General features: G+C 40.8%; 1 protein-coding gene across 1 annotated transcript; it reads left to right on the top strand.

Annotated features, from left to right (window-relative positions):
* The first annotated feature begins 11256 nt into the window (after positions 1–11256).
* On the top strand, positions 11257–11655 carry LOC149147226 (uncharacterized). Its single transcript, XM_089441756.1, has one exon. The coding sequence runs from the start codon at positions 11257–11259 to the stop codon at positions 11653–11655; it is 399 nt and encodes a 132-aa protein (XP_089297882.1).
* The last annotated feature ends 2793 nt before the right edge of the window (positions 11656–14448 follow it).

Here is a 14448-nt window from a genome sequence, read left to right as displayed (position 1 = left end):
TCCAAAGGATCTCCCAATTATAACCACGCGCCAAGTGGCGCTACGCGTTGGGTAGAAAAATCTGTTTTAAAGCCAAAAAATTCAAAATTGACAAAATTTTCACCAAATTCCTTGAAATTTGGGCTAGAGGTCTATCATTGAGTATCATGTTCAGCCAACGAAGCCTCGGCCAAGATTTGGAGCATATCATCCTTTTTGAATCGTCTTAGTGCCTTCTTCATCCATGTTGTCCGAGGCAAATATGAAGAGTTTGGTGTCTTGTTGTGACTTCCAAATGCGTGCCAAATAGAAAAGCACTGTGAACAGTGGGTACCATGGACTTTTTTCAAGTGAAAATTGGAGTGTGGGGACAATCACTTGATTGTTTGGGAACTTTGGGCTTTGGGGATCTTTTATAAGTGAAATAGGAAGTGGTAGGGTTTAGGGATAGGGACATTCAAGAATGAGTGATAATGGGATTATAAGGGAATAAGAGAGGAATATTAACAATGATGATATTACAATGAAGGGGAACAGAACCATAGGTGAGGAATGGTTTTTGAACTATTTGGCACAAAAATCAAACTTTTGAAACTTGAAATCCAAACCATAAGGAGCAGTTTAAAACAAGGTAACAGGGTTTGCAATTTTACATCACAAACTATCATAATCCACTTCAATGAGTACCAGACATGTTAATGGCAATTTCATAAACTTCTTGGAGTGAGAAGAAGCAAGCAGATTGTAGTTTTTGAAACAAATGACAAAAATTTGAGTTCTGGCTTTGTGAGCTGCGCACCAACCCAACGCGCTGCGCATGTCATGTGCGTCGCCCCAGTGTATTTTTACACTGCAGAAAACTACCCAATGTGCCGCGCACATCATGTGTGCCGCGACACTTAGCCTATGTGCCGCGCTCTGCAACTGCAACACATTTTCAGCCTTCAACGTGATTTCTTAACTCCTCCATGATTTGTCTTGGTTTCACTGATGTATCTTGGCATGAAATTGGATTATTGGAACAAAAAAATATCTCTTATGACAGGGATTTTGATTTTTGATTTGGGCACACCCACTTTTGCAATTTTTGAAACCTTTGACACTTCACTATAACTCTGTTTTGCTTGATTTGTGATTTTTTTGACTTATGAGAAATAGAGGAGTGGCTTTGACATAATCAATCATGGAGAAACCAAGAAAATTTGATGGGTGAAAGGAATGGCAAAAATCTTGTGTTCTGGCCCAATGCATCGCGCACCAACCCAATGCACCACGCACAAACCCAATGTGTCGCACCACCAAACCCTATGTGTAGTGCATCTTTCACGAGACCTTTGGAGGCCTTCCCGGTGTTCAAATTGGGTGTAGGATAGCTCGTTGGAAATTTATTTGAGTCTAATTTCGAACCCAACTAGAATTTTTCAATTTGTAGTTCCTTTGCCCTATCAACAATCAATTCTCCCAAGACTGGTCAAAATGTGCCAAGTGAAGCTTCCTAAAGGCAGAGTGTTGTTGCAGTCGACTTTTGAAGGGCTTCTTTAACTCCAAATTAAGCACATGATAGCTCATTGGAAAGATATTTGTGTCTACTTATCATTTGACTCATCATGAAAGTCATTTGGATAAGAAAGCTAGGAGAAAGCTTGATTTTCCCGAGGTCACTTCAGAGGTGCATCAATGCTTCCAAGGCAATTGTATTTTTGAAATTTCTCTAAAACGATAACACCTGTGTAAAGTGTGAAGGAGGTTTTTCTTCCTTTGCCTGTTTTGGACAAAAACCTCTCTCAGTGTTCCCAAGTTCACTTTTCCTTGCTCAGAAAAATCATTGGAGTAAAACCTATCTCGATGTGTGGAACAAGGGATTTGTCGAAAGGAAGCGAAATGAAGGGGATAAGGGGCTTCTAAATTCTTGAGAAAATTTTTGGAAGTAGGGAGGGATGTTAGGAAGTAGGTGAAAGTGGAATTTCAGAAATTGAGTGAGGGGAAGGGGTCCAATAGGGCAAAACATAGGCCTAGCCTAGAAAATTGCCAAGTTGTAGCAAGAAACTAGGGTTTGTGCAAAAATGAGGAATTTGGTGGATCTCAATGATGGGAAGTGTTTAATAAGGTACATTAAGGATAGGGGAAGGTGTATGAACATCAAGATACAAGTTTTGTTGATGGTTTGATCATCCAGGAGAAATTGCCTTCAAAACCCTAGGAGAGGGAAATGAACCTTACCTAGGCGCAACTGAAGCATGAACAAGGTGTAAAATACCTAGTGGAACTTGACATGATAATGACAACCCTCTGAACAATGGTACACTCATATGAATGGTGACATGGACCGACATTTGGACAACTTTGGAAGAAGTAAAAGAAAACCCTAGACCTAATACCTAGTGACCAAATTTTGCTTGAAGACTCACTGAAATGACAAAATTTGACCTTGACACTTTAAAATCACTTTGTAAGAGCATGTTTGATCACTGGAGGAAGGCTGCAAAGAATGACACTAACATTGGATCCAATGGGGATGGTAGCTCCTTGGAGGTGCCAAGAACGATAGATCTCTAGGAGAGCAGACAAGTGCCTTCATCCATTGGGTAATGGAGTCAAGAACTCAAGCTGAAATGCATGACTGAAAACTGACGACTTGACAATAGAAACTGACTCTCACTCAACTAAAAACTGACTCGATACTTAAACAAACTGGAAAATATGCTCAATGTAGAGCATATTCATCAAAACCTACTCTAACAGTTTCATTCATCACGTGATCAAGTGAAATGAAACAACCAATGCAACCAAGTAGGTATCCTGGCTGATATTTGATTTCTTCCCAAATGCTTTCTGATGCGCAAGAAAAGGGAAGAATCGAAAGGCAACTCCCATGAAAACTTGGACTCAAGTTGACTGGTGATAAACTTGCAAAATATGAATTGGCTGGATGACTTCAAGAATACTGCAAAAGGATCTTCATAAGCATATCTATTGATTTCCATTAACACATTACTGCTCTTGTCCAAGTATTCTTCATAGCTGGATATTAAGATTTTCCTCACATCTGTGTTGTCTTTCTTTTGTGTTAGTAGCAGGCTGTCAAAAGGATCCTCAATTTCATGAATAACCAAACTTTGTTGCTGATTCCAAACAGAAAAAAATTCTCCTTTATCGATCTCCTCATATGACTGCAAACCTTGGTATGGGGTATGTAATGAACAATCTGTTAAACAAGACAATGAAGGTGACCTTTGAATCAAACTATTATCAACATTCTCTTCTATCATATCGTTAGCTAATGGAGAATAACTTATACAGAAAACATCATCCAACACACGAGCAATAGGATCATCAAAAATTTGAGAAGACTGATGCGAAATATCCATTAAAACTATATGACATCATACTGGATTTTCATCTTTTTCTTTAGAGATATTACGAAAATTCTGCCTTATAAACTGAATTTCTTCGAAACAAAAGGGTACAGAATCCTCTTGCATCATTAAATTCACTATGAAATTTACCCTTCAAAAAAAGAAATGATTGAAAACAAAATAGTATGGAATCATCTTGTATCATTTGATCACATGTACTAGCTTCCATGTATTCATCTGCAACTTGACAAGAAATGGCTTTCGGGGACTGCAAAGCTGAATATGAGAAGTCTGGAACAAAGTGTTCATCACCCTCAAGAGGGTCCAAATCAAGACTTGTTGATAGTTGATTTCTGATTGCATGAATGTTGTCTCTAATGAACTGAAACGAAGCAAAACAAAAAGGCAAATATCCTTCACTTACTTCAAAATTCGCTGCACTTTCCTCATCACTATCATAGCTGATATGCATCGGCTAATGACTGTATTCGAGCTGCTGTAAGTGAACTTCCTCCTCCCACAAACTAGCTGCTAATTTGTTTGCAATATTAGCTTCTGTTTGGAGAACATAATCATCATCATACTGATCAAACTGAGGAAAATCATCAGTATAAAACAAATCATCAAGCATACATGTCAAATTGACAGATCTCTCTTCACCAAGACCATCTATAAAACAACCATTACCAGATCTATGACAACTAGAATCAGAAAGAAGATGTTTTGGATCAACAACTTGTTCTTCTTCAATCAGCGAGCAATGGGTTTGAACACTATACTCATTCCTTGTGGTGATCCTTTGCATTATCTCTTCTACTGCACCTACCTACATGTCAAGATTTACCTCTAGAAATGTCAATTTCTCCGGATCTACATTTTTCATCCCTTCTTCCTTCAATTTTGCCCTTCGAATTAGCAAATGAGCCTCTACATCTACTGCACTATTCTGCATCTCCTCAAGTTTTGCAATATTCCTTTCTCTCAGCTAAAACTCCATTTCTGGATCAAAGGCACCCCGATAGTGCAAGAGAGGATGCCTTATATCAACTGGCATCAAATAATAAACTTGGTTAAATCTGGCAGGAAACTATTGTACTGTCCCCAGTGATAATCTTTTCAGCTGGTTATACTCTTCTAAAATAAGGCAAAGGTTTTGTCCGATTATCCACCTGTCGAGAAAGACTTTGACGAATTGCTCGAAATTTGAGATGCTCGCATCAGGTAGGGTTTTGAACCAACTCTTGACTTTGCCTTGCAAAGAAAGAGCAAAAATCCTAACACTGACATCTTCTTCATCAACCTCAAAAAGATCTAGAAAAGACTCAAAATTCTACACATGTTGCTCAGCATTGACATTCTTACTTTCACCATCAAACCTCGGCAAGTATAGATCATAGCTTTTGGGGAAAGCATGAAGAAACAAATGTAAAACAAGAGGTTTATACATATTTGGGATTATAAAAGGTGTAGGAGTATATAAAAGAGCTACGGGATCAGGTTTGTTTTCTTTAGGCTCATCACTCTGAAGAGAGTCATCATGAGATATGGGAAAAGTAAGGAGGCTAGGATCAGAGGGAAACTCAGTATTTACATTTTTTGAATAGGTCGAGTGAAGATTTTTATCACCATCATCATACAACAAATTCTGAAAAACTTTCAGGACAACTTCAAGAACAACAAAGAAGTAATTTACAAGAAAGCAGACTAGATCCTCAATACCATTCCACTTTGGATACCAGAACTTTGTGTAAGATCCTTCCATTTTCTCAGAGAAAATTTAGTCCTCCAGTGGATTCTCTCCATTGAGTTGGAGTAACCAGGTGAATGATTTCAGCCTTCTTATGTCTGATCATTTTCCACCATCAACCATCAGATCTAACTTGATACATGTACTGGGGTGATCGTTTAGATCAGATGTTTAGCTTATAAGACTAGACTGAAGATTGACTGAAGCAGCTCTTATCTACTTGCACTAATGCAAAGCAAAAGCGTTTCAAAGGCTACTTGGCTAATCTTCAGGCTCCCTCTGTAGTCTACAAAGCCAAACAATGAAAATAAACTTCCTTCCCCAGTATGGTTGCCACTATGTTAGAGCCTAGATTTACCTCTGGCTAAAAAGGTAAGATTCTAGCTCCACATCAAACCACGCTCGACCTTGTAGCTAGCCCTACGAGGACAGGAGAGGGCTCTCTCTGGGTCAATCTCAGCAAAGGATAATCATATGGGGCTTTAGATGAAAAATTTAACAACTAATCTTATGCTAGGTACGAAGTGCAAGGATTGATTTGAGTTTTTGGGAGATTTTTACTTGGAAAAAGGGAAAGGCAATTTTGGGTCCAGGGATGAGGCCAAATTTTTGTAGAGTTCTGATTGGGGCAAGGAAGGCAATCGTTTTGATGCTTTAGATTGAATTTATGGATGGATCAGACTGGCGAGGAGCCAAGGAGGGCAAGAGAGTCTCAAGAGTCCTCCTTAAACATATGAAAACATTGAAAATTAATCAAAATTTCAAGGAAGAGCACAACAATCCAGTGAATTCTACCTTAATCACTCATTTGTTTAATTTAAGAAGAAAAGAGAAGGGAGAATGATACACATAAACGTCAATGAACTTACAAGTACATAGAGAAAAACACCATCAAATCACAGAGCCACATGGATCCCAACAAGTGCTGCAAAACCCTAGTCTTTCCTTAGCCAAAAATGCAGAGATAGAATGTACAATGATGTGCCAAGCAATCCCAAGTGTCCAACCCTGAAAATGACTTAGAAATTACATAATATAGACAAGCCAAACCTATTCCCTTGCCTCTAGGGGTCGATCTCATCATTCTAGGAGTCGTTTGAACTAATTCTAAACAAGGAACTGAAATCTAGGTAGTCAAACAACTTGACCCTATATGCTAGGAAATTGATTCATTCATTTAATTTTCACTTTTTAGTGAATGAATCCTCTAGAACAAGTACAAATGTGCCAATATTACATCATGTTTATGAAATTACATCATGGTGGATCAAGAGTTACATCAAAAAGCAAAACTGGTCAAAACTGGGCGAATTTCTGAGCTATACAGTGAAAAACAGGCCAAAATTCTCTATGCGCTACGCCCAAATTCTCTATGCGTCGCACCACTTTGGAGTTGATTTTGAGGCACTTACCGAAGTCCAAATTGAGCCCAAGATAGCGCATTGGAAATCCCTGCCTGTCTATTTTCCAACCCAAGTGGAATTTGGACCAGAGATTGACTGAAGCAACTTTTATCTACTTGCACTAATGCAAAGCAAAAGCATTTCAAAGGCTACCTGGCTAATCTTCAGGCTCCGTCTGTAGTCTACAAAGCCAAACAATGAAAATAAACTTCTTTCCCGAGTATGGTTGCCACTATGTTAGAGCCTAGATTTACCTCAGGCTAAAAAGGTAAGATTCTAACTCCACATCAAACCACGCTCAGCCTCGTAGCTAGCCGTACGAGGACAGGAGAGGGCTCTCTCCAGGTCAATCTCAACAAATTATAATCAGATGGGCCTTTAGATGACCAATTTAGCAACTAATCTTAGGCTAGGTACGAAGTGCAAGGATTGATTTGAGTTTTTGGGAGATTTTTTCTTGGAAAAAGGGAAAGGCAATTTTGGGTCCAGGGATGAGGCCAAAATTTTGCAGAGTTCTGATTGGGGCAAGGAAGGAAATCGTTTTGATGCTTTAGATTGAATTTATGGATGGATCAGACCGGAGAGGAGCCAAGGAGGGCAAGAGAGTCTCAAGAGTCCTCCTTAAACAGATGAAAACATTGAAAATTAAACAAAATTTCAAGGCAGAGCACAACAATCCAGTGAATTCTACCTTAATCACTCATTTGTTTAATTTAAGAAGCAAAGAGAAGGGAAAATGATACACATAAACATCAATGAACTTACAAGTACATAGAGAAAAACACCATCAAAAGACAGGGCCACATGGATCCCAACAAGTGTTGCAAGACCCTGGTCTTTCCTTAGCCAAAAATGTAGAGATAGAATGTACAATGATGTGCCAAGCAATCCCAAGTGTCCAACCCTGAAAATTACTTAGAAATTACATAATATAGACAAGCCAAACCTATTCACTTACCTCCAGGTGTTGAGATCATCATTCTAGAAGTTGTTTGAACTAATTCTAAACAAGGAACTAAAATCTAGGTAGTCAAACAACTTACCCCTATATGATAGGAAACTGATTCATTCATTTGATTTTCACTTTTTAGTGAGTGAATCCTCTAGAACAAGTACAAATGTGCTACTATTACATCATGGTTATGAAATTACATCATGGTGGATCAAGAGTTACATCAAAAAGCAAAACTGGTCAATACTGGGTGAATTTCTGAGCTGTACAGTGAAAAACAGGCCAAAATTCTCTATGCGCCGCGCCCAAATTCTCTATGCGTCGCACCACTTTGGAGCTGATTTTGAGGCACTTAGCGAAGTCAAAATTGAGCCCAAGATAGCGCGTTGGGAATCCCTACCTGTCTACTTTCCAACCCAAGTGGAATTTTTGGATTTGGATGTCATTTTCCCCTCCAAAACTTCAATCTCCCAAGACTGCTTCTTGTGGGTGCAAAAGGTGGCAGAGAGGTCATTTTTAGGGTGTTTTTGACCTTTTAAGCAACCCAAAACTTGATGAAATCCTTAGGTAATCCATGAGCATGCATAAATTTTGATAAAAAATCTAGAAATGTAAATTTTTCCTCCAGAGGATCTCCCAATTATAAGCGCGCGCCAAGTGGCGCTACGTGTTGGGCAGAAAAACCTATTTTAAAGCCAAAAAATTCAAAATTGACAAAATTTTCTCCAAATTCCTTGAAATTTGGGCTGGAGGTCTATCATTGAGTATCATGTTCAGCCAAAGAACCCTCAACCAAGATTTGGAGCCTATCATCCTTTTTGTGTCGTCTCAGTGCCTTCTTCATCCATGTTGCCAATATGAAGAGTTTGGTGTCTTGTTGTGATTTCCAAATGTGTGCCAAATAGAAAAGCACTGTGAACAGTGAGTACCATGGACTTTTGTCAAGTGAAAATTGGAGTGTGGGGACAGTCACTTGACTGTTTGGGAACTTTGGGTTTTGGGGATCTTTTATAAGTGAAATAGGAAGTGGTAGGGTTTAGGGATAGGGACATTCAAGAATGAGTGATAATGGGATTATAAGGGAATAAGAGAGGAATATTAACAATGATGATATTACAATGAAGGGGAATAGAACCATAGGTGAGGAATGGTTTTTGAACTATTTGGCACAAAAATCAAACTTTTGAAACTTGAAATCCAAACCATAAGGAGCAGTTTAAAACAAGGTAATAGGGTTTGCAATTTGACATCACAAACTCTCATAATCCACTTCAATGAGTACCAGACATGTTAATGGCAATTTCATAAACTTCTTGGAGCGAGAAGAACCAAGCGGATTGGATTTTTTGAAACAAACGACAAAAATTTGAGTTCTGGCTCTATGCAAACTACGGAAACTACCCAATGGGCCGCGCACGTCATGTGCATGGTGACACTCAGCCTATGCACCGCGCTCTGCAACTGCAACACATTTTCAGCCTTCAACATGATTTCTTCACTCCTCCATGATTTTTCTTGGTTTCACTGATGTATCTTGGTGTGAAATTGGATTATTGGAACACAAACATATCTCTTATGACAGGGATTTTGATTTTTGATTTGGGCACACCCACTTTTGCAATTTTTGAAACCTTTGACACTTCACTCTAACTCTGTTTTGCTTGATTTGTGATTTTTTGACTTGAATGATGAATCTTGTCTATTTTTGAAGGGATAGATGGCATGGTGTAGTGATGAGATAATAGTGATGGGATATGGGAAGAAACAAGGTGGGGAGGTGGGATGATTGACACCAACAAGTTGCAAAACCCTAAGGAGGCACTTCTCAACAAGATAGTAGGGTTTAGTTTTGTACTCAAATCTTCATAATCAAAGACATAATCAACACCAAGCACACATTATGAGCAATAGAGGAGTGGCCTTGACTTACTCAATCATGGAGAAACCAAGAAAATTTTATGGGTGAAAGGAATGGCAAAAATTTTGTGTTCTGGCCCAATGCGTCGCGCCACCAAACCCTATGCGTAGCGCATCTTTCATGAGACTTTTGGAAGGCTTCCCGATGTTCAAATTGGGTGCTGGATATCTCGTTGGAAAGGTATTTGAGTCTAATTTCCAACCCAACTGGAATGTTTCAATTTGGAGTTCCTTGCCCTGTCAAAAATCAAATCTCCCAAGACTGGTCAAAATGTGCCAAATGAAGTTGCCTAAAGGTAGAGTGTTGTTGCAGTCAACTTTTGAAGGGCTTCCTCAACTCCAAATTGAGCTGATGATAGCTCATTGGAAATATATTTGTGTCTACGTATCATTTGACTCATCAAGAAAGTCATTTTGCCAACCAAACTAGAAGAAAACGTGATTTTCCCAAGGTCACTTTAGAGGTGCATAAATTCTCTCAAGGAAACTATATTTTTGACATTTCTCTAAAACCATGACACCTGTGTAAAAAGTGAAGGAATTTCTTCTTTCTAGGCCAGGTTTGGACAAAAACCTCTCTCAGTTTTCCCAAATTCATATTTTATTTCTCAGAAACATCATTGGAGTAAAACCTATCCCGATGTGTGGAACAAGGGATTTGTCAAAATGAAGCGAAATGAAGGGGATAAGGGGCTTCTAAATTCTTGAGAAAATTTTGGGAAGTACGGAGGGATGTTAGGAAGTAGGGGAAAGTGGAACCTTAGAAATTGAGTGAGGGGAAGGGGTCCAGAAGGGAAAAACACAGGCCTAGCCTAGAAAATTGCCAAGTTGTAGCAAGAAACTAAGGGTTGTGCAAAAATCAGGAATTTGGGGGATCTCAGTGATGGGAAGTGTTTAATAAGGTACATTAAGGATAGGGGAAGGTGTATGAACATCAAGATACAAGTTGTGTTGATGGTTTGACCATCAAGGAGAAATTGCCTTCAAAACCCTAGGAGAGGGAAATGAACCTTACCTAGGCGCAACTGAAGCATGAACAAGGTGTAAAATACCCAGTGGAACTTGACATGATAATGAAAACCCTCTGAACGATGGCACACTCATCTGAATGGTGACATGGACCAACATTTGGAAAACTTTGGAAGAAATAAAAGAAAACCCTAGACCGAATACCTAGTGACCAAATTTTACTTGAAGACTCACTGAAATGACAAAATTGACCTTGAAACTTTAAAATCACTTTGTAAGAGCATGTTTGATCACTGGAGGAAGGTTGCAAAGAACGACACTAACACTTCGCACTGGGTTGTGTTGGCCAACCCTGCACCAAGATTTGAAAGCTCACTAGCAGGCTTGTGACATATGTCAAAGGACTGGAAAACCCTCGTGAATGGACGAGAAGCCACTAATTTCGCAAATGACATTGCAACCGTTTGAAAAATGGGAAATATTTGTGGGATCGATCAAACCTCTGGGAAATATGGGAGTGCACTACATCATCACCATCACAGAGTACATAACACGATGGGCAGAAGCGTAGCCAGTTAAGGACTGCAAAACCGCTATGACTTCGAAGTTTTTGTTCGACAACATGCTAACACGATTTGGTTGCCCAAAAATCTTGATGAGTGACCACGGAACGCACTTCCTGAATGAAACCATCAGCGCACTCACCAATGAGTTCCAGGTGTATCATCAGCAAAGTACACCGTATCACTTGCAAGCTAATGGGACAATAGAGGCATTCAACAAAATACTGGAGATTGTGCTGACTAAAGTATGTAACGTGCAGCGAAATGACTGGGACCTGCACATACCTGCCCTATTATGGGCATACAGAACCATGTGAAAAACTTAACGAGTCAAACACCCTTCCAGCTAGTCTATGACAAGGAAGCTATCATGCCGATGGAATACATCGTACCTAGTCTACGAATAGCAGCACTTACAGGCATGTCATACCACAAAGATTTGGAGGAGAGGCTCGCACAATTAGAAGAACTCGAGGAAGAACAATTTATGGTGGGGTTTCATCAGCAGGTACAAAAAAAGCGTGAAAAGGCCTGGCACGATCGTCATATCAAGTTGCGCACTTTCAGGGTCAACGACTTAGTACTACTGTACGACAATAAATTCGGAAAATTCCTGGGAAAAATCAGAATACACAGGCTAGGACCTTACGTGGTTAAAGAGGTTACAGACAGAAGCGCCATCCAGCTAGGTAAACTTAATGGCAAACCCTTCCCTGACAAGGGAAATAGCAATCACTTGAAGCTCTATACGGGTGGGACGGCTACCTGATTCACCAACCGCTACACAATCTTCATGTCCCGAGGGGCCGGACTAGGGCACGAGACTATAAACATGTGCAACAGATGCCAGTACAGCTATAAGGGAATAACTTAGATGTGGTGGGCTCAAAGGATCAGATGTCACAAGTTCAACCAGCAATAGCTCCATGCGCTGCGGACCTTCGTGCAGCCTAGGCATAGTTGGAGGGGCTCTGTGCAAAGATCACCGCACCAGCAGAGTGACTCAGGACAAGTCACGATGATTGTGTTGGGGGCCTGTTGGGCATGGGTTCCCTCGCAACATATTTTTGGGGCTCAAAGCCCAAGTTTTCGTTAATTGTATTGTAAGACTCCACAAAGTGTGGGCGCGGAGCACGAACTCTAAGATGAGTCATAGGGCTGTCTGCCCTAAAATATTGTAAGTTAATGTAAGGTTGTGTCGACCTACCCATGGTCCACAGACCATGGGATTGTATAAATAGATCAAGGCTCTAAGTGTAAAGAGAGGTAACGGAATATAGAATAGTGAAGGAATGGTTAGGGCATAGAGTTGGATCTGAAGTGTACTGGGTCATAGTAGTAGTAGGAGGCTCTGTAGCTGAGTGCACGGACCCCTACAGCTGAGTGCATAGGGCAGAGTCGGGTCTATGATTGGGATTGAAAGTTAATAAAGAGAAGTTTACTATGTGCATCTATTATTGAATCCATATTTTGATGTTATGCATTACTTTTAATCTGTTTATTTACTGTGCACACTTAATAATTACTTGTATGAATGCTTCTAGATGAAAATAATCTAAGTAATAAGGTAATAGAGTCTAATTAAGTAAGACTTGGGTGAATAACATGGGTCACGTTGTGGCTAGAGCTGCGCGAGGACCACATCACAAGGCCCGAGGTGCCCGCTGGTGCGCATAGCCTAGTAAGTGCGAAGGTTGGACCGTGTGCCAATCACCTCACATCAGACATCCCCAGGGTGTAGAAACCTGGTTCTAGTACCCTCCCATACTACTTTGGGTGAGACCTCAGACCACGCTCCACGGACTGTTGCCGAAAGGGCCAATAGTACCAAGATTTTCTTCGCTAAATCACCTTTGAACCTGGGTTAGGCCCCATTAAGCCAACAAATGATCATGGCCACTAATGATTGGTTGGGTATTGAAGAAGGAACCGCTGGCGAGGCCGCGCAGACCCCCATGGTCCACGATGTTCTTAAAGGTAGTGGCATTGTGACAAAAAACCCTAAATGCCCCCAGACGCCGAGACCGAAGAAAGATAAATAGGGAATGGGACCGGTATGCATGTCCCCGAGGAATCCGTGACACAAGTTATCAATGGAAGAAAAAGGCAAGGTAGTTACCATTGAAACAAATGAAGAGGAAGAGGGCTTACAGGATCTAATTGTCGCAGTAGAGGAAGAAGAAGACATGGAGGAAGACATCCAACCATTGCGCTTTGCAGGGAAATTGCCCGAGTATGTCCCTCCACGAAAAGGGAAAACCAGGATACTAAACGATCTGGATGCAAAAAAGAGTGCTTCCAGACCTCGCTTCTCCCTAATGGAATTAACTTTGATGGATCGCTCCTAGGATGCATTCCCACTATGAAATTTGAAGTTTGGGACCTCACGACAGCGAGAAGTTCCCGCACTTAGAGACAGCGAGCCTAATGAAACAGAATAAGGAGGGGCCAGGGATAACATTAGAGCTGCGAAAATGGTTGTGTGGTGTGGAAAAGGTCAGGTTGCTTCATCTACTATGGATACCACATTTTCACCGCGTTCCAATCACCATTTTCATCATCAGGCAGTTGGTTTTCCTGGTGCATGATGGGTACTTATGGCTGGAGGAGCCTATTCCCATCATGACAGATCTCATCCATAGAATTTCTCGGCTTCCCTGTAAGGGAGAGGACCCCACGATGATAGCAGGAAAAAGTAGCAATTTGGCTCTCATGGAAGCCATGAAGACAAAATATAAGATCGAGAAAAAAAATAGGGGTTACGCTATCACTAGTATCAAGGATAAAGGGGTGCATGTAGCCACCCAACTCCTGGCTGGTAAAATAACGAGAAAATGCGATGCCGATGAAGTACCAGTGCTAGTGGTTGCTTTGGCAAAACAATGTGTGGAGTGGGTCCAGTTCAACTAGGCCAAGTTCCTCTATGAAGAATTTTTTCTCAACTGTCAGGAGGCCCAAGAATAGGGTAAGACCTTCCGCTATGCATGGTTTCTCTTATCCATCTTGCTGGTAGCAGGAGAACTATCAGAGGATAGCCAATTCCCGAGCATTGACAGAGACCTACCAGAGGCCGCAAAGTATGCTTTACTTTGGGCCACCAAGGACACGAAACGAATTAGCGATACCAAGATTTTTTGGGTGCTCATGGAGGCGAGTATCCAAATGTGGATTAATAGGAGGCTGTGCATGTCCCCCATAGTGCACAATAGTATGTAGAGTTTTTCAGACTTCAAGGTGAATAAGCAAAATATCTACATCAGGGCGTGAAAGGATTCGCCACAGCAGTGGACAAATTTCCCATTCATAGCCATTGACAATGTGATCTTTACAGTGTTAGAAACATGGCCTCCCAAGTGGCGCGCCTTGGATTTAGCGGAGTTGGAAAATATGGCAGTGCAACAAAGGAAGGATGATGCCAAGCTGCGCATCACCCAAGTAGCTGAGAAAAGATGCAATGAAAAAGTGGCAACCAAGGTCCGAATAGCCTGCGAAGTGGCACAGGCAGTCATGGAGCAGATGAAGGCCTGCTGATGGTTTCATTCAAGAAATGTGTTTTGTAGTC

This window comes from Pinus tabuliformis, chromosome 9 (assembly GCF_031772625.1).
Source record: "Pinus tabuliformis cultivar Carrire ecotype Pingquan chromosome 9, CPIR1, whole genome shotgun sequence".
Classification (NCBI taxonomy): domain Eukaryota; kingdom Viridiplantae; phylum Streptophyta; class Pinopsida; order Pinales; family Pinaceae; genus Pinus; species Pinus tabuliformis.
Note: the sequence above shows the minus strand (reverse complement) of the source record. Positions and strands in the feature narration are given on the sequence as shown.

Excerpts from the sequence above, each read along its gene's own strand:
- LOC149147226 (XM_089441756.1), top strand. The coding sequence starts at position 11,257 with ATGCCGATGGAATACATCGTACCTAGTCTACGAATAGCAGCACTTACA.